The 26,993-nt window shown below is 39.6% G+C and overlaps 1 protein-coding gene across 4 annotated transcripts in view; it reads right to left on the bottom strand.

The window, feature by feature from the left end:
- Window positions 1-26,993, bottom strand: part of PSD3 (pleckstrin and Sec7 domain containing 3) — a gene marked incomplete at both ends in the record, with an annotated part of 521,001 nt that overhangs the window by 99,574 nt on the left and 394,434 nt on the right. For all 4 annotated transcript variants that reach the window (XM_080710180.1, XM_080710181.1, XM_080710182.1 and 1 more), the window contains one exon: window positions 14,632-14,675. In XM_080710180.1, the coding sequence (XP_080566306.1) occupies window positions 14,632-14,675 (44 nt within the window). The remainder of the gene's footprint in view (window positions 1-14,631; window positions 14,676-26,993) is intronic.

Here is a 26,993-nt window from a genome sequence, read left to right as displayed (position 1 = left end):
ATTGCCTGTGTGTGTGTGTACGTACACACACACACATGCACGCAAGTTTTGGAGAGCTATGTTTTCCAAGAAATTGTTCTATTTAATCTTGATTATCAAATCTGTGAGCACAGAGATGGTTATATATCTCTCTTATCCTTAATGTCTGGGATTCGTAGTTCTGTTTACCCACCCATTTTCATATCTGATATTAGTAATTTAGGTCTTCAATGTTTTTTATTTTAGTTAACATGGTGAGACCTTATCAACCTTATTTATCTTTTTGAAGCATTAGCTTTTAGTTTTGATGATTAACTATTAATTCCCTGTTCTCGATTTCATTGATTTATGCCCTATTTTTTATTTCTTCTTCTCTTCTGCTTACTTTGGATTGGTTGATTGATTTTTGGTGGTACTGGGGTTCCTGCTAACCCTTCTACCTTCCAGCTATACTCCCAGACCTATTTTTATACTTTATTTGGAAACAAGGTCTCTTAAGCCAGCACGGCTGGCTTCGAACCTGCGCGATCCTCCTGTATCCGCCTCCCAAGCGCGGGGATCACAAGCGTGCGCCACCACGCCCGGTTACTTTGGATTTAAAGTACTCTTCTTTTTCTAGTTTCCCAAGGTGAAAACTCAGATTACTAATCTGAAATCTCCTTTTCTAATCTATACATTAAATGTTATAAAATTCAGCATTTACAGCCTTCACTAGACCCACAAATGACAATAAATTGCCTTTTGTTTTCATTTGGATCAAAATATTTTAAAATTTCTCTTCAAAGTTCTTTCCCTTGTGTAAAATTTAAAAGTATGCTGTTTAGCATCAAGTATTTGGAGACTTTCCAGCTGTCTTTTTGTTAATTTCTAGTCTAATTCTTTTGCGCTCTGAGTGCACATACTGGATGCTATTGTTAAGTTTTGTTAAGGTGCATTTTTATGGCCCAGAAAGTGATCTATTTTGGTGAATAATCTATGTGAGCTTGGGAAGAATGTGTATTCCGTTGTCATTGGATAAAGTCGTCCGCAGATGTCAATTATATCCAGTTGACTGATGGTGCTGTCGAACTTAACAATGTTCTTGCTGACTTTTGCCTGGGGATCTGCCAATTTCTTATAGAGAGTTTTGAAGTCTATCACTTTTTGTTCCATATATTTTGACACCACTGTTAAATGCAAACACATCAAGGATTGCGATATCTTCTTGGAGAACGCCTTTATTATCTAATGCTCCTCTTTATTCCTGATAATTTTCCTTGCTCTGCGGTCTCCTCTCGCTGAAATATAGGTACTTCCATTTTATTTTGATTAGTCTTGGCATAATATCTTACACCATCTATTTACTACTTCTAGTTTATATATATAATTATTATATTTAAGGCAGATTTCTTTGTGTCAACATTTAATTGGTCTGTTTTTCTTTTTCTCTTTCCTTTGTTTTCTTTTCCCTTCTCTATGCGTAAGCTATTTTTCTTCTCCTCTGGCTTATTTTTAAGATTTTTCCTTTATTTCGATTCTTTGCATTTATTCTGCTTAGTGTTTTCCGAGTTTTCTGGATCTGTGGTTTGTTGTCTTGCTTCAAATATTTCTTTGTCTTCCTTTCTTTCATGCTTCTCCTTTTGATAGTCTGAAGTATGTTGTATCTTCCGCAGCTGCCCCAGTTCTCAGATATTTTGTTCCTTTTCCAATTTTTGGTCTTTCATCCCTTTGTTTTTCCTTTTGGAAGTTTCCACTGACATCATTTCAAGCTCAGATTCTTTGTTCCTGCATGTCCAGTCTATTAATGAACCTATCAAAGACCCCGCTCTGTGTGTCTGTTAGTATTTTTTATATATAGATTTTTTTCTTAGAACATCTGTTTCTCTTTCATTTCCTATCTGTTCTTGCATGCTGTTTACCTTATCCACCCAAGTTCCTGGCATCTTAATAAGAGTCATTTTAAGTTCCTGCTCTGATAATTCCAACATTCTGGAAATTTCTGACTCTACTTCCAATGCTTGCTCTATATCTTTCAACTATGATTTTACCTTTGAGTATGCCTTGAACTTTTCTCCCCCATAGCTAAAATGTGCTGTAGTCAAAAGGAACTGTGGTAAACAGGCCTTAAGTAGGATGGTGGTAAGGAGTTGGGGGAGGGGCAGGAGCTTTCTGAACAGAAGGCTTTTTTGTACTTCAAAAAGTTTCTTTTCCCAGACTCCTCCTAGCAGCACAGGGGATTTCCCCCCCTAGTATCCACTGCAATATCCTGAGTTCCTAGAGATAAATATAACAAAACAGTAAGATACCCTACAACTGGATTGCCTGCCCTGAACTATTGACCTTCTAGACTTGACGAAAATGAATCTCCAGGAATCTGTCAACCATAGTTGACATAGTTGAGCTTTTCCTGTCCCTCCAGGGGTTTCCATGTTGGTTTCTGCTTGGCCGTTCTCATTCCAATAGGTTGTGATTCTTTTCTGCATTCACCAGTGTCTCTAATCTTGGGGTCGGGGGTTTGCTTTGTATTCTCCCTTCTCCAATGAAACTAAAAAGAGTTGTTGCTTTTTCCGTTTATTCAAGTTTTTTACTTGTTAGGATTGAGCGATGACTTCTAATTCCCTCACATGACAACTAGCATCCAGAAATCTCTTGTATATTTTTTTTTGGTTCAGTTATTGTATTCTTCTGCTCAAAATTTTCTTTAAAAAATAATATTCATGTCTTTGTTGTTATTTTCATTTTATTCATATACCCTTCCTCCAAATTATTTTATGTCTTTCTTTCTTCTACTAAGGATTGAAATCAGGAACGTTATACTTCTGAGCTACTCCATCAGTCCTATTAAATTCTGAAACAGGGTCAGTTGCTCAGGCTGGTCTAGAACCTGTGATCCTCATGTTTCGGGTCCCAAGTACTGAAATTACAGGCAGGCACCATCACACCAAGCTCAGTATCCTTTATTTTTTTACAATTTTCTTTAGCTGTTAGTTAAAAGCTCTCTGACCCTCCACCCCAAATGAATTCTCCTGTATACATGGCTGCTTTTAAACATCTTAATTCCTCATAGTTTCACCCTACTTTCTCTATTTTCTCCATGGGGCATTAGACATTCTAGTCAAATCCTCCACCTATACTCTCCGGTATTTGAGGGTCCATAGACTTGTGGCCACATATCCCAAGTCCTTCCATACAAGCCTTACATAGCAACAAAACTAATGGCATTTTCAGCACTACGTAGAAGTCTAGAAGAAAGCTCCTGTCCTTCATTCCTCCCAAGGTAGGCGGCAGAAGCCATCAGTCCCACTAAGCTATGTTTGAAAGTCTCACAAGCAAGGTAAACTCTACCCTGACCCACTTCTGTGATATCAAGCAAAACAATATCTCTCTTTTGCCTCACTATATTACAAACCTGGCGGGGCAGGGCTCACCTCTGCCCCTTTAGTTCTTGTTTCTCAGATTCTAATCAAAACAGGCTGGCACGCTCAGCAGACCCCTTGGGTCCCCACCACATTCTCCAATCTCACACTCCATGCCATGGAACTGATGCTTGACTTCATCTGACTCGGCACTCTGCTCTGTGTCTCACTCCTCTTCAAGAAGGGAATGGGCTGTGAATCGGGTACTGAACTCCTCTGCAAACCTCCAAGCATTACTGTGACCATTACCACTTAATTTCTTTAGCTCTCAACTGCCCCAACAGCAGATGTTATCATCTCAATGAAATGCCAAGGCCCAGGCACAGGTGAGGACTCTATAAAAGCAAAACTTCCTGTAAGTGATCACCTTATAGGACTCCCAGGGTTGGGGGAATCCCCAAGTCAAAAAATTTGAAAAGTATTATATCACCCAAGAGCACAGCAGGCAGTGGGAGGCCATGCCCGTGATCTCCTTCAAGAACATTCCTGAAAACTAAGATACACAGGGGATGCATAGGGCCAGCTTAGCAGAGATCAGTAGCTCTGTATTTCCAGGAAGAATGCTAGGCAGTGGCTATCACAGTAATCGGGATGCCTAGAGGGACTTACAATCTAGCATGGGATATAGACAAGCATAATAATGGGTGATGCATTTTTTATGAAAGACTATACTATACACATTACAACAAAATTGTGCACAAAGCACCACAGACTCAGAAAAAAGGGGAGTAGTCCTAATTAAAAATGCTAAATAATAAGCATGAAGAATCTTCTTAGGTTCTGGAAATGGAGTGATGGATCGTGGTAGTCATTAGACAACTCTGTAAATTTGTAAAGGACCCATGAAATTGTTAATTGAATGGGTGACTTTGTGGTATGTCAATTCGACTTCAATAAAGCTGTTAAAAAAGTAAATGTTGGTGGTTGCATGTGGGTGCAGAACATGAAGATGGATATCATCTAAATACTATTATCAGATGACTGTTTGAAAAGAAAGTGAAATACACACAAAAATGTGCTGACTTATCCCGGGGATCCTATTATTCTGCCTCATATTGCGCTATGAGGTAAGATTAGTTTAAGATTGATCTGTCTTTGTCACCAAAAATAAAAAGCCTGTAGGTAAATGTTTTAAATATGTTAAAACACGAATTCTATCTTATAAAAAAATCATTTTGACAAAATCTCTTTGCATGTAGAAAAAGAAACCTATGTTATTACTAAAAATGCTAAACTCCATAACTAGCTCTTTAATTGCAAAGAATGCTACCAGGTGGGAGGGGAATGCAGGCTCCTAACTTGTTTCCAATAAAGGATCTGAATGCATGTCTAATGATAGTAAGCTTTCCCAATTAAGAAAAACTAACCTGTGGATATTAAGATGGCTTTAATTTTTTTTTTAAATGCATCAAGGTCAACCAGATGTTAGATGTCTCCAAATGATCTACTGGGAATATTTTAATGAGCAAATAAAAATAACTTTCTTCAATGTTACTGATCTTGAGGTAGGATTAGAAACAAAAAACGGGTAGAAAGGAGACCAAAGGAAAGCCAGGAAATATAACGTAAATTTAAGGTTCCCTGTGCCTTTCCAGGGCTGTCATTCTCTCAAGCCTCATTCTCTTCCGGGCCTTACTCTGAAATTATTTCTGGGAAATCTGTTATAATTATCATAAATTTACCCACTTATAAATATTTCTTTGTATACTGCTTGGTAGTCCACCAACAAATAGATTGAGCAGAGAGATATAGGATACTTTAATAGATGTATAATTTAAGGGGTCTTTCTTTCTTTCTTTCTTTCTTTTTTTTTTTTTGTGGTACTGGGGTTGCTGGAAGCCCTTCCACCTCCGGGCTACGCTCCCAGACCTAATTTTATACATTTTTATTTGGAAACAGGGTCTCTTAAGCCAGTGCGGCTGGCTCCGAACCAGTGCGATCCTCCTGTCTCCACCTCCCAAGCGTGGGGATTACAAGCGTGCACCACCACACCCGGCTAGGGGTTTTCAATGTTACCTACTGATCTGATCATGGAGATCAGGTCAACCAACAATCCTGAGAGTGACCAGACTAAAGCATATTCATACAGTGTTGTGTGTCCACCCCTCACCTGATTTCCTTTAAAAGGAGAGCCTGAGAACCCTGGAAGCTTTTTCACTCTTGAGATGAGGTCCCACATTCTCTCTCGCTTCCCTTAATAACACTCTCTGCACCTCTCCTGGCAGGTGCTGAGATTCCTATCACACAGGCCAAGGACATCCCTTGTCCTGAATCAAGGTCCCCCCTTTCCAGGAACTGCTGCAGACAGACCCTCTTCTAATTCAATTTTTCTTACCTACCAAAGATGCAAGCAATATGGGACTATTAAAAGGTCCAAACACACGAATGCTCAATGAAACCCAAACACATATTGACTAAAATGTTCAAGCCACTCTTCGTCATCGTGAGCCTATTATAAATCATTTAGAAACTGTATTGATTGTATTTCTTCTCATATCATTCTTTGATAAACATGACCGGCTTAGCAAGTGATAGAAAGTTCCAAATGATCAGCACATTTAAAAAAACACATTTTTTTCCTTAGCCCAGTCTCCACAATTCTTTGTACCTTGGTGATTCTAAAATTGCTTTAGAACAAGTAGGCTACTAACATTATAGTCATAGTCCATCTGCTCACCAACCTGTCTGCGCTGCAGATTCTGAAGATTGAAGATACAGTGAAGCCAAGATATTTGTCAAGTACATCACTGCACGGCCATCTTTATCTATAATTAAAGCCATTTTCATCATGAGATCCTTAAGCATCCCGGGGAACCCTCTCCATTGATAACTGCCACTCACACATCAAGCAGATGATGTGTTTGTTTTTAAAAATTTGCCCTTTCAAAGCAAAAAACAGGGTAGCAAATATTTCCAGTTTTCTGTACTCCTGAGTTCTGCGTATTTGAGGAAAACATACTTTTCACTGAGAAAAGCAAGTACTTACAGATTAAACGTTAAGCATGAGCTATGATTCAGGTTAATAAAATTACATTTCACAGAGCTGCGTGAAGGAAATCTAATTCTCAACCTTGAAAATGTGATTTCTTTAAACACTGAAATCCAGGAGATTGATCCATGCTCTGGATCATTTCTAGCTAGCAAATTTTTAAGTGAAATCCATTCTTCAGCCCCAAATTTCCTTAATGGTCAATTTTTCATCTTAGGATTTTTTCTAGGTTTTTTTTTTGGTATGTATTTCTAGTTTTTTCAATGTATGTCCTCTGAATTTACAGATAGGAAATCAAACCAATAATATCCTTTATATAAATCATTTATGTAATGTGTATGCATCCTGGATTAATCCTCATAAAGGTTATTGTCTAGGTTTGTGGCAACAATATTAACATTACAATTTTTTAACCAGTTGATGGACCCAAATAACATTATGCTTAATTCCAGCATTTGGGAGTCTGAGACAAGAGGATAGCGGTTCACGGAGAGCCTTGGCTACTTAATGAGGCCATTTGCAACTCAGTGAGATCCTGCTTCAAAATAAAGAATAAAAAAATAGGGTTGGGAGTATAGCTCGGAGGTAGAATGCCCCTGGGTTCCATCCCCAGTACTGCAAAAAATTTTAAAAAAAATTAAAAAATAACATATGCTAAGTGAGATTAGCCAGTCACAGAAAATGATGCATCATTTGTTTTCTCTCATGTGTAGAAGCTAGGGAGTAACTGGAATATAAGAGGGTCTCAAAATAATGGAGGAGGAACCCCAGTGGAGTAATGGAGAGAGATTAGGAGAAGGTGATGATGGTGAAGGGGAGAGAGAATGAACGAAGGAAACACTTCCATTGCCATGATGTACCTATGTGAGGTTATCAAAGCCAATCTCAATATCATGTGTTTGGAAGGAAGGTAGTGGGGAGGGAGGTGGGTTGGAGGAGCTCACCAAGAGCTATGTGCACACATCATGATCACTCTGAACTACATTATGATGTGAGGCTACAATGCACAAATAAAAGTGTGTGTGTGTGTGTGTGTGTGTGTGTGTGTGTGTGTGTATAATTTTTATTTTACCAGCAGTGTGATAATCAATGGGAATGTGCATTTCATTCCAGTATTTCGGTGAGCCACAGTACAAATCTAGGAAACATCTTGGGCATCCCCAATGGAGAACTGAATTTAATTCCTCCTTTATAGTCAAGTATCCTGTACAGATAATTTTATTTATCTTCCCATGGTGACTTCTACCAATGCCTCCCAAGGCCAGTCCTCTTAACTTCTTACCCAACACGCTAAATGTTTACAAAATATCTACAACCAATGTCCACCTTTTCTCTTTACCTTAGTTTTTTTCACTAGCAAATATTACCAATCTACAGATGACCCGCATAAAATTAAAAAGGAGAATTACTTTTATTTCAAAGTATTCATATGAATGTCCTGATATTAAATAGCTCTTTTGAAACAGAAGGTTTTCCTTCATTTACCTACATGTACTATATTAAGCAATAGTATTCTGATTAACAACTTCTTATCTCTAGATCTACTAAAAATAAACAAAGTCATTTAATACAACACAATGCAAGAAATGGAATGACCATGGGTAATCTTTTTTATGGAAATAAAATAATTTTACCTCAAGGTAAAAAATACGACTAACAGGTATATTTTTTTTTCTGGATATAAGCTCAAACCAAAAAAGCACACACAAAGTATTCTTGCAGGATGATTCAAATGTTTAAAAAAAATCAGGGAGAACTACCACAAGGGGGGAGGAAACTATGAAGGGAACTAAAATGAAAGACAATAAATTGAAACATCTAAATTAAAAACAAAAGAAACAACTAAGTGCATATTTACTTGACCCTTAGAGATGGCCATTTTCCATAGGGCAGTAATTGAGATTACATTTTAACTAATATGTTATTATCTAAAATAAAATTAGAATAAATGAATAAATACTAAGTTAAGTAAGCGATGAAAAGGGAACCTCGTAATGGGAATTGCTAGTGGCATAAAAGAGAATCAAGGAGCTCTTCTGGAGCTCTTTTCTTGGAAAAAGACTCTTTTTGAGACCAAAGAACAATGAGTTTAACAGTTGTTATTAATTTCAAATTCATACACTTGCAATGGATAGAACATTGTAATATCCACAAAAAAGAACAAGTAATAGTTACCCCGCTGCCTCTGCGACTCTCCGGTTACACAGACAGACACACACGCTCGCACGCACACTCCCAGGCAGTGCTGAACTTAATGGTAAAGAGGTGGGAGGGAACCTGTGCTATTTTCTCTACTTAATGTTGCAGTGGATGAGACACTGTACCAGCGGCACCAATTTCCTCAAAAGCCCAGCCGAGATTAAAGTTCACCACAAAGACATGATGAAGAAACCAAACAACACCCTGTCAGTAGTTTTAAATCACAGTTTTAAAACTGGAGGCTGCTGTGGCATGATCAGAGGGATGGAAAGAGCCCAGGGTGCCACTCACCACCCTCTTTAGCCAGGACACTTCACCACGTGAGGGCAGATGGGAAAGCGCTCGGTTTAGAAGCACAGAGAACAAACGTTTTTCGATGATCTTTTTACAAAATGAGCTGTAGGGCAGTATCAAATGGAAAAGATTATTCCTTGAAAATGCGTATTCAGAGTTTAAAGGAGCAAAAGTATAACTGAGCGAGACTATTGGACCACCTAGGGGACGAGTGAGTGAGTGAGTGAGTGAGTGTGTGTGTGTGTGTGTGTGTGTGTGTGTGTGTACCCAACAGCAGTTGGCTACTTAAAACTGCTAGGATGCTGGGCGTGGAGACAGGAGGATCGCGCTGGCTTAAGAGACCCTGTTTCCAAATAAAAAGTATATAAGAGGTCTGGGAGTGTAGCCCAGAGGTAGAAGGGTTTCCAGGAACCCCAGTACCACCAAAAATAAAAAAATAAAATAAATAAAACTGGTAGGACTGAAAACTAGTACAAACCACTTTGGAGATCAGACTGGAAGTTTCTCACAAGACTGGGAATGGAACCACCTTATGACCCAGCGATACCTCTTCCTGGGCATCTTTCCAAACGAACTGAAGTCGGAATATTACAGAAATACACGCATATCCATGTTTCAAGCAACACAATCCACAACAGTTAAATTTCAGAACCGGTCTAGATGCCTACCAATGGATGCATGGATAAGGAAAATGTGGTGTGTACACCGGATGGAATTTTACTCATCTGTAAGGAAGAAGAAAATGATCAATTGTAGGAAAATGGATGGGACTGGAGAACATTATGTTGAGACTAGTGGGTCTCAAAAAGCAAATAGTTGTATGTTCTCTCTCCTATGTGAAAGCTAGCTAGATGTTGGGAAACGTGTGTGACCTCAGACACAGGAGCAGACTCTAATGGTGTAGGAGGGGTCTTGGGGAGAAGGTGGGGGAGTAGAGACGTAAAGAAGGTAACAGCTTAAATAACGTTATGTAGGTATGTTAAGTTACCAAGGACAGTCTCAGAGACACGGGCAAGGGGAGCCAGGTGGGTGGGACTTGGAAGCGAATGCTCAAGAGTGTGCGCACACGTGTTCCTATCGCTCTATAACTCAATATGATGTATAACCACAATGCATCAATAAAGTATATTGAAAACTGGTTTTATTGTGCCTTATTTTATTCTTGGTACATGAATTATTATCATTATCATTACCATTATTTAGAAACCAGGATAAGGGAGATTCATTGCAATCCCTAAACACTTCTGCTATACCATAAGAACAATAAACCTGGAGTTCAAAAGAAAGGAAATCATTAATTTTCCTTGTGAAGAAGACTGCCTGTATTTTATTTTCCCATTCTGTTAATGGTTATATTCTCTGGAGATACTCATGCAGCTAAATTTCAAACAGCTCTAACATAGGAGATAAGCTCCCTTATTTCCCTTATTCTAGGCCATCCCAACCAGAAAGATTAATTACTCCTTATTTTGTGTTTTAAATAATTTAGACCATAAATTATCTTAAGTCCAACGAAAATGACTCGGTGCTCTCTACTCTGGTTTAGCCCCAATTCCCAGCATCCTGCCCAGTACAAAGCAGCTCAGGAAACAGTGAGCAATGCATAATGAATAACAGAACAGAGAAGACGCTAGGGGGAGGGTGGCGACTGTCCTGCCAGACGTGGCTGGGACCTCTCACTAGCCAGCCTGACTCACGGCGCTCTTCACTACAACTTTGATATTTTTGTCTCTGTGCTGTTCTCCCCTCCCTCCATGTTGTGTTCTCAGGAGGCACAGCTCTGTCTACACCTAATTCACATTCTTATCTAGGCAAAGCACTGGGCCTGGCTCGGGGAAAGCGGCTTAAGGACATGGAACAGATCAACGGATGATCCTCACTACCTAACTTGTCTGGGGAGAAGTTCTCTTAATTGTACGACATGATCACTACTCTCTGAAGACTTTGTAAGACTCGGTGGCCACAGAGAAGCCAGGTGATGGTGTCGCCATGGGGACACCAGGAAACACATCTTGGCTTTGTGAGGACTAGTTGTATGTCTTTGGACTCGCTGATGAATGCTTTTCCATCTCACTTCTCCTCATCTATAAAAACGAGGCCATTGGACTAGATCAGGACTTTCCAAAAGAATTTTTTTTCTCAAAAATTCAGATGTGATTCATGCTTGTAATCCCAGTACTTGGGAGGCTGAGACAGGAGGATCGTAGGTTTGTAGCCAGCCTCAGCTACTTAGTGTGGTGCTCTACAACTTAGTAACACCCTGTTTCAAAATAAAAAATAAAAATAGGGCTGGGGATGTGTAGCTTGGAGGTACAAATCCCCTGGGTTCAATCCCTAGTGCCAATACATAAATAAATAAATACATAAATAAATATTAAATGAAACCTTGAGAGAGAGAGAGAAAGAGTGAGTGTGTGTGTGTGTGTGTGTGTGTGTGTGTGTGTGTGTATTGTGTGTATCGTGTGTGTGTGGGTACTGGGGATCTGGAGATGGAACCCAGGGGCCTTCTACCTCTGGGCTATACCCCTGACCTATTTCATATTTTATACTTGAAAACAGGGTCTCATTAAGTTGCTGAGAGCCTCACTAAGTAGCTGAGGCTGGCTTTGAACCTGCATATTCCTCCTGTCTCAGCCTCCCAAGTACTGGGATTACAAAGCATGCACCACCATGCCCAGCTTAAGTGTGTGTGTGTGTGTGTGTGTGTGTGTGTGTGTGTGTGTGTGTGTATATATTTTTTATTTTATTTTATTTTTTTTTAAAGGAGAGAAGCTTCTTTGGTCCATTATGCTTATGGGAGGCAGAACTAAGGTCCCCATCCTCTTCTTCCTTCCGCCTCATTCATACTACCAGGGAGGACCCTAAGACATCTTCCTAAAATTCTAGGACATCATAAAACCCAGTTAGAAAACCAATGAATTAAAACCTCTAAGATTCCTCTAGTTATGAAATTCCATAATTTTTATAGTTCACTTTCTCTTACGGTTCTAAAAGCAGCATCAAGATATTACTCTTGTAAGTATATTTTATTCTATATATTTTTGCAGCAGCAGGATCTTTTCTGTAACTTTCCTAATGTATACAATTGTAGACTTATTTTTCAAGATGCCACTTCTTGAGTAGCATTAACATGCTTTCTAAAGCCTTTATTTCCCTTCTTCCCCCAATCCCACCTGCCCTATGCTGGGGATTGAACCCAGAGCCTTTGCATTCTAAGCACACACTCTACCAAGAACAGCCATTTCTACAGACTGTAGGTACTACGTTAAGCAAAACGGAGGCAGAGGGGAAAATCTAGACATGCATCATTTCCTTAAAGAGGTTATAGTCTAATGATACCTTACGGTAAATAATCATAATGGGGAGTAGAAACTGGTGGTATCGTTGGATAAAGTACAATGGATGTTTAAGGTCTGAGATGGTTTCTCTTTGGCAAGATCAAAATAGACTTCAAGGGTCAAGTGTTATATACACTGGGCTACAAGGATGTGGGGACAGGTGACCACTGGAAGCCATGGGACACACGGGGGACTGTAATGAATCATGGCCAGGTTGAAATGAAGATGGTGTGAAGACCACATGGTAGAATAAAACAGGTGACGGGCAGAATGCGCAGGGTCTAATTGAAATTTTATAGAACAGAGATGCTTCAAAAGGGTTAAAGGAAACAGACCAAGGATAGAGGCATTGTGTAGGAGGCAAAAGGTATGAATGCCTGAAAGCAAAATAAAGTTTATATAACAGGAGGAGAGCAGAGGAGAGGAGAGCAGAAGAGAGGAGAGGAGAGGAGAGCAGAGCAGAGGAGAGGAGAGCAGAGGAGAGGAGAGGAGAGCAGAGGAGAGGAGAGGAGAGCAGAGGAGAGGAGAGGAGAGGAGAGCAGATGAAAGGAGAGGAGAGCAGAGGAGAGCAGAGCAGAGCAGAGCAGAGCAGAGCAGAGCAGAGCAGAGGAGAGGAGAGCAGAGGAGAGCAGAGCAGAGCAGAGGAGAGCAGAGGAGAGGAGAGGAGAGCAGAGCAGAGGAGAGCAGAGCAGAGCAGAGCAGAGGAGAGCAGAGCAGAGCAGAGCAGAGGAGAGCAGAGGAGAGGAGAGGAGAGGAGAGGAGAGGAGAGGAGAGGAGAGGAGAGAGAGGAGAGGACTGTTTGGAGCCATTTAGGTAACAGATTAACAGGTCACAACAGTGTTTTCTAAAATATGTCTAGAGACCAATAGTTTTAATAGGTGTTTTAAAAGTGTGTTGTAATCAAAGCAGAGCTCAGTGATTTAAAAAGCTGAAGTGCTGGCCCCTGATCTCCTGTAAACATTTAAAATGTACAGCAGATTATTAAAAGCTGAATAAGTCAGTAACAGATAAATCTACTGAACTTTGTTTATCTCAGAATTCATTCTAAGACTTATATGAGCCCTTGAATACTCCCTGTTGAACCCTTTGACACAGCAGCACTCTTTCCACAGGACTTCAGTGTAGGAACTTTTATGGATAATAAAATTCAGAACATTAGGGCTATAAAGGATATTTGTGATCATTTTATAGGTGAAGAATGTTAATTACATGATAAACTACCCTGCTGCCTTATTCTACTCTTTATAAAGCATAAAAATTCAATATATGCGTAAGCATATGAATGCAGGATAAAAAAGGAAAGAATCAAAGATAAAGGAAAGAGATTTTAAAAAGTAGAAACCGTGGCTTTAAAAGCTATAGCATTAGGCATCAGTTATAGAATAACTTGTTTTATTTTTAGTGTTTTAGAACCTTTCGCAGGGCCATCCTGTTGGTTACAGGAGATTTGATAACTGTTCCATGATACTGAATGGGAAATTGAGGCCTAGAAATCAATTTGGGCAATGAATCCACAGAGCTGGAATTCAACCCACATCTGGACTCTGCAACAAGATGTTCTGCTGACCTGACAAGAAAGTCCACAGAACAATCTAGGTTTTTAAGTAGACTGCCCCCCAAAGCTCCCTGCCCCACCACATAGGATTCAGTTAAAGCTTATATGAAATTCTAACTACGCTAACTATATTAATAATACTCATAAAAACAAATTTAATATGTTAAAAAATCTAGATTTACAAAACAGGTTCTCAGGAACTATATTTACTTATTTTATAAATAATCCTCAAATATTATATTCCTCAATATATGTATATGTATATGTACATGTACATGTATATGTATATGTATATCATGAGTATGTGTGTATGTATGCATGTGCATGTATATATGCATTTATAATTATTTCACTTTTATTAACTTCCTCTAGAGGTAACTGATAACATACAATGGTATAAGCTCCTAGCACGTTTGGAGTTAACATTTTTTAGCTTCATTTAACCCCCTATTTCTCAAGCTTATCTATGCACAGCACCCCCCTTTTTCTTTTTGTGGTTAACATCTATCAATGTCCTCAGATGGTTAGCATCACAGGGAACAGGACTGAAAAGCCTTGGTCTACGAATGATATGAAGGACAAAACTCAGTGGTGGTATCAACATCATGTAAAATGAATATAATTTTATCATGTTCTCTTTTAGAATACTGTTTTTAAAGGACACATTAAAATATAATTAATTGCCTGTAGGCAAGGCACCAGATTAAAAGCAGAATAGGAGCAGTATGGGTACCAAGAGGGAAAAAACCCACAAGGTAAGACACTTGGTATAAAATGAGAACTGGCAATGCATATTTAATCCTTCTCTAAAATCACCTCTGAGGCAAAAAGACTAAGAAAAAAAGAGATCATTATTAAAAGGCTGGTATCCAGCATACTCACGCTGCCCATTCAAGCTTCTCATTCTTGATTGAGTTGTACAGCGCCTGCAAAGAAAGACAGACTGGATTATTTCTTTCATTCTTTTGCATACTCTGAACTCAGCAAATGACCAAAGCAAAGCTGGAATGAGTACATGCAACTCCTTCCCAATCCGACCATCATAACAGGGTGGGCCTGAAGCTCTCGTAGGGGACCTTGGCTTTGAAAATAATAATTAAATTGAAATCAAAATATTATAGAGATATGTACATATCCATGTACATATGAGAATACAATGAGCAGTTTCATGCAAAAAAGTTCTTTCACAAGGTAGAAAAAGTCTTGTGTAAAGAAGACACAGTACTGACTAGTATATTTCATCACTATTTTCATCAAATTAGGGTATGATTAAAATCAGACTGCACATTCTATTGCATTCAAAACATGGTCTGTGGATTCATTAATTTGGACACTGATTGATGGCATTGAACCCTTTTTTGATAATGGGAGAAATGTAACTGCTTTCTTAGGAAATTTAATGAGTATAATGCATGGAAGGGGACCAGAGACAGAGGTAGAAGAGCATCTTGGCAGAGCTTAAGAGTTTTTATGCCAATGACTTGAGCAGTCTACTGTCCAGACATCAGAGTTCTGCTTTTCCGTTATGGGATGAGTAGGTGTGGTGGTGGTGGGGAAGACAAAACAGTTTCTTTAGGCCCACAGTCACAGTAAAGGGAACAGTCAAGTCAGCATAAGAACACCTCCCCGATTTTCCCAGCTCAAGCACTGAGTAGAAGGCCCCATAATCAATGAATTCCATTATACTACCAAGGAAAATGACTTTGATTTTGAATGAGATGTTTCAGAGATGAAACTAATGTGTTTCTAAAACATAAAATCACAAAAGAAAGTTGTATTAAACAAAAGAATAACCATATGTATCATAGTATAATGATTATGTTGGAGTATTGTTCTTTAAAGATCTTGGGCCTAGTGGAGCTTGAAGGCTTCATAATGACTCTATTTACTTTGAGAAAGCATAGATGGAGATCAGCCAGCATCTAACTCGTCAACTTTCACACTGAGGAAGGGCAGATTTCAGAAAGCTGTTCAAACAGCAGAGTATAGGCAGAAATGCTTTTATTTTAATTTTCTGCCTCTTCCTATGTCTGATTCAAGTGTCTACATGTATGTAAATGGAAAGACCGCATGCTGATGGTGAATCGCCTTTTCATCAAAAAACTTCAAATTTAGTACAAATGCATTGAAGTTATAGATTTTATGTTATTTAAGATTCAATATGTGCATGCTTAAACACTATTTTGACAGACTATGGGGAAGTTCTCCCATGTAGTTTTAAGAGTCAGTTTAACTACTGAGTAATTAGGATATTGAATACAAATTAGGATATATTTTGTCCTTAAGACACGGTAAAGCCTGTGTCAGCTATATTACTCCTGGGTATCTTTCCAAAGGAACTGAAATAAAAATATTATAGAGATATGTACATATCCATGTTTAGAGCAACACAATTCACAATAGCCAGCTCATAAAACCAACCTAGATGTCCATCAACAGAAGGATTAGAAAAGTATGGGATTTACACACAATAGAATTCTATTCAGCAGTAAAAAGGACAAAATTATGTCATTTGCAGGGAAATGGATGGACCTGGAGAACATTATGTTCAGTGAGATTAGCCAGTTACAAAAGTGAAGAGTCACATGTTTTATACTCAGAAGCTAGCGAGCAATGGGGACACACAAGAGGGCCTTTAGATAATAAAAAAGAAAATCCAGTGGAGCCAGGAAGGTGGTCTTGGGGAGGTTAGTGTGGGGGGTGGAAATTAATGAAAGAAATACTTCCACTGACAATAAGTAAATACGTGAAATTATCAATGCCAATCTCAGTATCATGTATAGGGAAGGGGAAGGGGTGGGGGAAGCCAGAAAGCTCGCCAAGTACTGCGTGCATGTCTGTCTGATCACTCTGAACTACACTATGAAATGAGACCACAATGCACTAATAAAAATATATTAAGAATAAAAAAGAATTAAGTTAAGGGATAAAGGACAAATTGGTTATTCTTTTTGTAGAACTCATATGTACCAAGAAACTCCAACAACCTGTGATGCAGCAAATGTCTCAGGAAGATAACGGACACTTAAGGGAGTGCTGAGGGTCTCGGGAGACACTGCTGGATAAATGCCTTTTACATGGATTCTATTACTTGTTTGAACCCTCTTGAACCCACAGGTAATAGTGGGCTGAGAAACTGCAGCTGAAAAGAGAAAGGTCACTAAAGGTCCTGTATATACTATCATACTCAATAATACCCAGAATCATTCACAACAGGGCAAAGATTTTTTAATCTGTTCGTAAAGTAGATAGTTTGAACGTGATATATAAGCATCTAGAAATTTTCTAATACATTCATTTCTGCCCTGCATCATTTTTCCCCCAAATTGTTTTGCCCTAGAGAATACTTGCTTAAAGAGAAATAGAGCTGTACATTTAAAATTTCTTGTTACTCAATCAACCAGGTATCTCACAACAAAAATCTACTAATAGAGTATCTCATCATATTCAACAGACTTGTCATATGATAGGTTAAGTTCTTGACCTAGCCCATACCCTTTTCAATCACAAAAGTACAAAAGAATTTTTTTCCTGACTCTTTGTAACGCTTTGTGATCATCTGTTATTTTTCTTTGCTTTGCAAAGGCATCTAACACTTATATGCTCTCACCGCAGATTCCAGCCTTTTACCTACTTAGCCCAGTTAAAAATTGAATTCCCTTGATTCCTCTTTATCTCTTCCAATTGTCATTACTCCCTGTTCTGTGCAGCCTATTCACATTATATATTAAATGGTCCATCGCTTTAGCTCATTTTGTTAATACAGATTGAGCATCCCTAATCTGAAAATCCAGAATCCCAAATGCTCCAAAGTTAGAAACATGACGAGCACCAATATGATATTTCAAATGCAAAGTTCCATGCCATGATACTGAGTTTCAAACTAGGTTCATACGGTACTTAAAATACTAAGGTATTAGCATTTTATTTATTTTTATTTTTTATTTATTTATTTTTTGGTGGTACTGGGGTTCTTGGAAACCCTTCTACTTCCAGGCTACACTCCCAGACCTAATTTTATACTTTTTTATTTGGCAACAGGGTCTCTTAAGCCAGCGTGGCTGGCTTCGAACCTGCTCGATCCTCCTGTCTGTCTCCGCCTCTCAAGCGTGGGGATTACAAGCGTGCGCCATCAAACCCGGTGCTAATGTATTAGTATTTTATAAATATATAAGCTAAGTTTATACAGTATTTATAATGCTATATGTATTTATCTCTAGGCTATGTATTTTAGGTGTACATAAAACATAAATTTCATGTTTAGACTTGAGCCCCATCCCCAAGAAATCTCATTTATATGCAAATATTTCAAAATCGGAAAAGATATGAAATCTCAAATATTTTGTGTCCTGCACATTTCAGATGATGGATACTCAATTTGCATCTTCAACTTTTTTTGTTCTATTGTCTTTCTGTTGTACTTGGCAGGGGGACAACCTGTAAACTCTTGATTAATCCCACTCTGACTTCTCCACGGTAATATTCCAGGTATGAATTATGAGTTCCTTTAGTTTCAAATATCAGATATGTAAACTTGACTTTACGGGTAAAGGGGGTTTAAACGTTTATGTAGTCAAATCATAAAAAAAAAAACCAAAAACCATAAGAATGGAGCTGGCCTCGGGAATTTAAAACTCTCCCTCTCTCCTTTCAACTTCTCTTTCTACCCCAAACATCTCTATTCCTGTTTCCCCTTCTTCACAAGAAACACCTATTCATACTCTCATGTCTCTAAACAAGAAAAAAACACGGTTCTTTCTTCCAGCTACAAATCCCAGGCGGCGACTCTCAGGGTTGTGGTGGGTTAAGGCCTCCTGTGCTCCCATGAGCCACTCCTCGTGCTAAGCGAATCTAATTGAATCCTTCAGGTCCATCCCTGAAGCCAAGGCTGCCGGGGCATCTGTTTCGGGGCAGTAGCGCTGCTCTGGTGACCGGCACAACCCTCCTGGGCTAGGGAGCCTTCCTGGCTTGTGTATGACTGACCGAGCACAAGTAGAAAAACTTAAACAACACGAACTGACGCCACTGGACATCACCTCTAACCTCAGCAGGACCTCTTTCAGGCCCTTGTACCTTCCTAAAATGCATGTGCACCCTTATCTATTCTCTTCTCTTTTCTGAAGGGAAAGGAAGAAATAACGCAATGAAATCTCAATGCTGAAAGGGGCTCGCGACCATGAAAGGAATACTCCAGACCTAGAAGAGAAAAATGAAGCCTGTAGCTGTTTTCCACAAACTTGGAATCAGAAACGTTCCTTCTTCTTTTTTTTTTCCTTTTTCTTTCTTTTTGGTGCCGTGGCTGGAACACAGGAGGCCAATAGCATGCCAAGCATGTGCTCTACCACCGAGCTTCCTCCCCAGCACCCCCTCTTTATGCTTACTATCAGCTAACTGCAGCCTCTCCTCCTAAGACCACCCATCACAGCCCTGTACATTCCTGGCCAAAGTCAAGGCATCTCCAAAGGCAACTCCAGCTTGTGCCTCTTTTAGAGTTGATTCAAATAATGCTGCTCGCCATAAGATTCTATTCTTAAAAGATGTGCTTTAAGCAAGAGCCACGGTTGCTAGGACACATGCACCAAGTGCTTTTGTTGCTGAGGATGACGAGCTTGCTTCAGCGATCCTACACTCTCAGTCTACTTCTGACCCAAAGGGGTTTCCATGTGAGTGACTACAATTAGAGATCTGGCCTGCAGCTCAGGAAAATAACCTGTCACACAGAGAGACATAAGTTAGCTGACCTAGCCCAAGAGGGAAAGGCTTAAGGGGAAAAGCTGTCCCAGAAGGCTGTGTAATTCCCTATGGCCAGGCACTTGGGGGCAAGTAGATTAAGGTACCAAGTTACCCACAGAGATGCGTGTACAGTGGGTCCATGACCTGCTGTGGAATTGGAACGAACCTCACAAAGATGGAAGAGCCCCACGAAGATGCCCAGGTCTGAACCCCTGGAACTTCTGAGTGTTAATCTATTTGACAAAAACTTTATTAAGATCAGATTAAGTTAAAGAACTTGAGAGGAAGAGAACGATCAGGGCGGCCCTATATAAGTATAACCCCACAGTCTCAAGCATCTTTATAAAATGGCAACAGAGAGTGATTAGAAGAAGATGGCAATAAGGAGACACACAAAAAGCAAGAAGCCATCGGAGCCAAGGTTCACTGAAGACCAGATGTTGGAAAGAGCCAGGAACAGACGGTCCTTGGGGACGTGAAGATCCCTGTCAACACCTTGATCCCAGGACTCTGATTTCCAAATTCACGAGACAATGAACTTCTATTGTTTTTAGACCCCAAGGCTGTGGCTTTTCTGTTATAGCAGCCATGGTGAATGAATACACCATGGTGTAAGTAACAGACAGATACCTGAACAAAGGAAGACTGCATATTCATGGTTTGATTTTCAGAAATACTTTCAGGGTCAGTCCCGAGATAAAGGTCTTTTATCACAGTGATTCCCTCTGTGTGAGGGCATGTACCAGAATCAGTCAAGGAACTTTTAAACACATTGATGATTGTGCCCCATATCCTGGGCCTACTGAACCTGTCCCCTGGATGAGGAATCTGTCAATTATTCCCTGTTGTGACTCTGATAGGATGCTTTGGTTAAAAAAAAAAAAAAATCACCGCACCTTGGGAGCTGACCAATCTCTTCTCTAGCTGAAATTTCTGCAGCTTACCCCAAGGAGAGGGAGAACAATCTTGTACCTTCGCTGGCGCTAAACAGGACAGAATGGTACTTCAGTCTTGAAGCTCATCATTTTTAAGAATGAGAAAGCCAAGTAAATTGCTTAAATTACAGAGATCGAGGCATTTCAGTCTAAATTTACTTTTAAATCTTTGTTCCTAACTTTTGATTGCTCCTCAAAGAGGACAGAATGCCATTTTATTCAAAGCCGAGATTTTATTCAAAGCTGAGCACCGTCACCGACAGCCCACATGAGGCTCCCCCGAAGTTCTCCATTACCGGCATTGTGTAACCAGGAGTCTGTCTCTCTGCCTCTCTAGAAGCATATTTTGCATAGTGGATGGAATTCATGTATTTTAGTCAAATCATCTGTAAAGTCCAGTGGATTTTATCTCTGTGTTCCTTGCATTGTTATAAAAGGGGTGTAGGATTTGACACAGAATCCACTTTCAAAAGTGAAATGAACAGCAAACGGTGGGATTTGTACCAGGAAAAATTTAAGAACAACTAGCATGCTTGCTTTTCTGTTTCAAAGGCAATGCTGGCTCACATGGACATCAGAGCAGGTTGATGTTTAAGGAGAGAATTAAACATGCCCCGCTCTCCCGCACTGGCAGCAGAGTAAGCACAGGTTTGAAAAACACAGTGGCGAAAAATTAAGGATGAGGGTGACTTTGTTTTGAGCCACCCCCCTATACTATCTCGGGATAGTATAAGGCTGTAAACTTCTATATTTCTATCTTGCAATAATAAATTCATTTTTAAAAAATTAAGGATGAAACTAGTTACCAGATGAATGTCAAACTGCTTTGGAAAATTCAAAATACTCAAAAGGAATGGGGCTCAACTTTGATTTTCTTCACTATCCTTTAAAGTAATATTGAAAAGTGACAGTATCCCTCACTAAAAGAAACTTCTCCACAAACCAGCATGTGGAATTGATTCACTGTTTGCTTTCTCCACACCCTAGAGGGTTTCACACCTTTGTAAGATATAAAATAAGGCTGTGGGTGAGAGTTATATCTCTCTCTCCCTTCCTTCCTCCCTGTTTTCCTTCCTTCCTTTCTCCTTCCATCCTTCCTTCTTCCCTTCCTTTCTTCATTCTTCACTTCCTTCTTCCCTCCCCTCCCTTCCTTCCTTTCTCCTTCCTTCCTTCCTTCTTCCCTTCCTTTTTCCTCCCTTCCTTCCTTCTTCCCTTCCTTTCTTCCTTCTTCTCTTCCTTCTTCCCTCCCTCCCTTCCTTTCTCCTTCCTTCCTTCCTTTTCCCCTTCCTTCCTTTCTTCCTTCTTTGTTTCCTTCTTCCCTCACTCCCTTCCTTCCTTCCTCCTTCCTTCCTTCTTCCCTCCCTCCCTTCCTCCTTCCTTTCTCCTTCCTTCCCTTCTTCCTTCCTTCTTCCCTCCCTCCCTTCCTTCCTTTCTCCTTCCTTCCTTCTCCCCTTTCTTCCTTCCTTCTTCACTTCCTTCTTCCCTCCCCTCCCTTCCTTCCTTTCTCCTTCCTTCCTTCTTCCCTTCCTTTTTCCTCCCTTCCTTCCTTCCCTTCCTTTCTTCCTTCTTCTCTTCCTTCTTCCCTCCCTTCCTTCCTTTCTTCTTCCTTCCTTCCTTTTCCCCTTCCTTCCTTCCTTCCTTCCTTCCTTCCTTCCTTCCTTCTTCACTTCCTTCTTCCCTCCCTCCCTCCCTTCCTTCCTTTCTCCTTCTTTCCTTCTTCCCTTCCTTCCTTCTTCCCTTCCTTCCTTTCTTCCTTCTCACCTTCCTTCTTCCCTCCCTCCCTTCCTTCCTTCTTGGCAGGAGGCAACTGGTAAGCAGAGGTAGAGAAGGAGAAACAGCCTCAAGGCTTGAGCGAGTGCGCTCACAGGGAGAACCATTTTAGGGAGAAGTACAGAATGAAGATGAATTTTTGGAGATTAATTTCCTCTGAACCACTCGTGCCCCCCCCTCCACAGGACAGTGTTCCTGTACCCGTTTAAAGAGTGCACTACATACAAGGCCGGGTACTCACCACCCACCTGTGGCGTTCATCTCTGGCTCTTGTTCAGGGTGGTAGACGCTTGCCTGATTGTGGCTTGTGCTTCTGCACATCTTATGGCAGATGTATGTTTTGGACCTGGCCGCCACATCAAGAAAGATAGTGTGTATGTGCTGCACAATTAAGTTCCTCTTATCTTTAAATGAGACATGCAAAAACCCAGGCACAGCAGTTACAGTGTCTAACGATGGGTAAGTGCACTGTCCCAAGTCCATAATGGACACTAGAAAATTAATTTAAAAGCCCTTGAAGTTTAATTAATACACATGATTCATCATGTAATAAACATTTTTGAGCACCTTCAAGAGGCTAGAAAGCATCACACCAGGTATAGATAATTCTTTTCCGCTCCCAGAGGCCTCTTCTATAAGGAACACGAGCCATGCTGCTAACCCTACCTGAAACTCACTTAGCTGAGAATCAGTCACCTAACAAATCCAATAATTGTTTTTACCTCCTACATAAAACGCACAAGACGTTTTCACATACAGTATCTAATATGTGCCATTCTGTTATGCACATTTTCCTCAGAGAGAAATGATAGAGGAAATAGATCCAACCTTAGGAGCCAAGAACTGGAGCGAGGTCGGCGGGGAGCCTGTCTCCAGCTTGCCTGTTAAAGACACACCTCCGAATTCACTTAATTCTCGCTCTCTTTATATGCAACAAGAGATGGATGCACAGAGTCCCCTTTCCAGACCTGCCAGTGTACATGATTCTCCTTGAGGGAGACGTCAGCAGTCACTCGAACCCACAAGCTAGTAGGCCTTCCCTGCTCGGTCCCTTCCCCTGTGTCCCCGACTTAATTTTTTTTCCTTGTAGCATCACTACTACTTTGAAATCCTAGAAGTGAACTTAATAAGTGCATTTGTTTATTTTGTTATAGATTAAAGGTTTTATTTCTTTTCTCTTCTTTTGGGATGAAACACAGAACCTCATGCATACTACGCCAGTTTTCTAACACTGAGTTACATCCCTAGCCCCTAAAACTAACTTATAAGATAGATTCCCAGGAGTACAATATTTAGGGTTATTCTCATATACAAACTTGTGTGTGTATATGTATATGTGTGTGTGTGTGTGTGTGTGTGTGTGTGTGTGTGATATATATATATATATACATTTTTTTTTTTTTTTTTTTTTTTGGTGGTGGTACTGGGGGTGGAACCCAGAGGTTTTCTACCTCCGGGCTATACTCCCAGACCTTTTTTTTATATTTTATTTGGAGACAGGGTCTCACTAAGTTGCTGAGAGCCTCACTAAGTAGCTGAGGCTGGCTTCGAACCCGCGCGATCCTCCTGTCTCCGCCCCCCAAGCGCGGGGATTTCAAGCGTGCGCCACCACGCCTGGCTACATACTTGTATACAAAATTTGAAATTTCCCATAACTAAAGTATAAGGAATATGTATTATAGATGTATATTACAATATGAATGAAGATAATTATATGTATTTTATATGTATAGAATATATTCCTTGTACTTTAATTACGGAAAATATATAGATAAGTTAAAAGAAGTATACATTTTAACACCAATAAAACCATCAACTGTATTTGCAATGAACTTTCTCCTATGGTCAATGTATTGCTTATCATCATGTACTCATTCATCTTCTTCCTTTTTCCAGCTTATTTCTTGGTACATTTTAAAGAACACACAGGAGAGAGACAGACAGCAGCATCTTTCACCTCTACATACTTCCCTGCGCATTTATTAGCTTGACCTCAATATTTGATTGTAGATTTTTTCCAGATACAATTGATAGAAAATGAACTGCATAAATGTTTAGTTTACCTTTAATGAAGTTCGGGAGTCCTGGAGATTAAACCCCGAGGCTCCAAGCTTCACCCTCGGCCCTATTTTTTATTATTTTGAGGTAGGTTCTCTCTGAGTTGTTGAGGCTGGCCTCAAACCTGAGACCTTTCTGTCCTAGCCTCTCAAGTACTAGGATTACAGGTGCACACCATCATGCTCAACTACCTTTTAATGAATTCTGCCACATGCATACATCTATGCACCCCAAATCCCAATTCAGTTGTAGACTATCAGCAGCAGCTCCAGAAAATTCTCTCAAGTCTTCTTCCCAATCGATCCCCTTGTTAAAACTGTAAACATCTCACGAATTAGTCAAAACATCAAGTATAAATACCAGTTCATCAGACAAAAATCAAACCAACAATTATAACTCAAATATCTATGGTACCGGGGAGGCAATATAATGATATCAAGGTGAGGAAGAGACTACACAGGACTAGAGTACCGGCTCCTGTACAGAGGGGAGCTGGTACTCAGCTGTGGCCGGACCTCCACCAGGCAGGATGCAACTACCCAACTGCTAGCTCTTACTCCTTTTCAAAAGTAGAAGCTCAGATTGATCGCGTCAGCAAATTTTCAAGTGTGGCAACACAAACCACTGTGGTTCAAATAAATATGTGTTATCCCACAAGACAGTTTTGATAATACTGAATAGAAAGACGTGATTAGAAAACTGCAGGGAAGAAATAATAAGAATCACTAAAAAGAGCAACATTACAGTTAGTGGTTTAGAGATTTAAACTCCTGGATATCTGGTGTTTTACCTGATGGTATTTCTGACTTTGTGATGATATATTTTATTTTTAGCTGTTTTGTAATAGTTGGCATTCCACTGACAATAAAATAACTATCAGTGAGGGCGCACTGGGTTAAAGTTTACTTTTGTTTACTGAACCTTCACGACAGTTATATGAGAAAGTATTGCTATTCCCCTGAGAGAAATGATGTAAGTAGTGCTCATAATTGTTGGGTAAGCTGACAAAGGTCACACAGCCAGGCTGGGATTAGAAGAGCTATCCTAAAGTTTGTGCTTTTTAATTTCTCTAATCAGAACACATACATTCATTACACTCACACACGTTTTAGGTTGATATAAGTTCTTGAGGAAAAATTTTGCAACTTCAATAAATACTTGGTTGTTATTGAAGAAGACATAATAGAAATCAGAGGTAGTAAAGTTAAACCATGGTAGCCATATTATTATTATTTAGTCTTTCGCTTTGTTATATTGGCTCAAGGCCTGTTACTTGGTGTATTTAAAACAATATTTTCACAGACAAAGGCAGGTATCCACAATCCTACATTCACAGCTACGAAAATTTCTGATGGCAGTGTACATGAACTGATGGTCAACAGTTTCAGTTCTCCTTTAACACCACCGATTCATGATAATCTGTCTGCTCCACGTGCCAACAAGGCCTACCACGCTTAATTCATCTTTATGGCATTTCTCTATTGTACAAAGACCACAAAAGATATTTTATCACAATGTATGCTAATAAACCAAGGGAAAGTATTCTTAAAACTATGAGATACTAGAACAGATTTCTTAGTATAGAATTAATATAAGTATTAAAATTACTAGATTATAATTCCTACTTCTATCCAAACAATTTTATAATACTTCGAGGAGAATAAATCTTCTCTGAAAACCACTGAGTCATACATATATTCAGTCAACAAATATTTACCAAGTTCTACTAATCTATATACATACGCAGACTCTATGGTGAACAACACAAAGAACTTAAATATTAGCTGGAATGGAACAGACTAAAAAGGAATAAGACAACAGGCAAATATATAATAATAATTCTGTAATTTTCTGGTAAGCCACCAGATAATTACTAGGTGATTAAAATAAAGTAACTAGAGCTGAGTGTGGTGGTACACACCTGCCATCCCAGTACTCCAGAGGCTGAGACCAGAGGAGCACAGGTTCAAAGTCAGTCTCAACAACTTGGTGAGGTCCTTTAGCAACTTAGTGAGACCCAGTTTCAAAATAAAAAATAAAGTGGGGCTCAGAGTATGGCTCAGAGGTAGTTCCTTCAGTACCAAAAAAATTAAAAGGAGGTAATCCAAAAGGGTTTAGACTGGACAGAGAGAAAGTCTTTCAGCCAGGACTTGTGTGGCATGAATGGCAAGGAGCAGCCAAGCAAAGGTAGGGGACAGGTGAGCAGGCTGGGATCTAGAACGTTTCTTAGATGTTTACAAAATCAATAATGTTAGCAATTCAGCTCCTTCCATACATGAGTGAAAGGTTAACGGCCCAGTATTCTTCAGCATATACAACTATTCCTTGACCTGGGGGTGCATCACGAGTCCCAAACTCACAGCGTTCACATTCATTCCCTGATTCTTTTAAATTCCTATCCTTTGATCTTCTAGAAGTGCTACTGATCAAACATTATGCAGATTTGGAGAGCTAATAGATGCTATTGAAAAATATAAACCAAAACTCAATTTTTCAAAGAAGATTCTGAATCGAACTAGCTGTCATCTGTTGTTAGAGCCCTCTCACGGATGAGCTTTAATTATTGATGGGCACTAGGCATGTTGACACAAGAAAGAATGCTTCACGATCCAAGGACCTGAGGGAAATGTAAATTTCAAATGACCTTGTTGGTTACAGGCAGTAACTTTTAAATACCTGAGAAAAATGATCAATTATGTTTAACGATTATAGACATAATGCTGAAGCTAATGTGCACAGTTTAAAAAA

Source organism: Muscardinus avellanarius (assembly GCF_963383645.1).
Source record: "Muscardinus avellanarius genome assembly, chromosome: 14".
In the NCBI taxonomy this organism is placed as follows: Eukaryota; Metazoa; Chordata; class Mammalia; order Rodentia; family Gliridae; genus Muscardinus; species Muscardinus avellanarius.
Note: the sequence above shows the minus strand (reverse complement) of the source record. Positions and strands in the feature narration are given on the sequence as shown.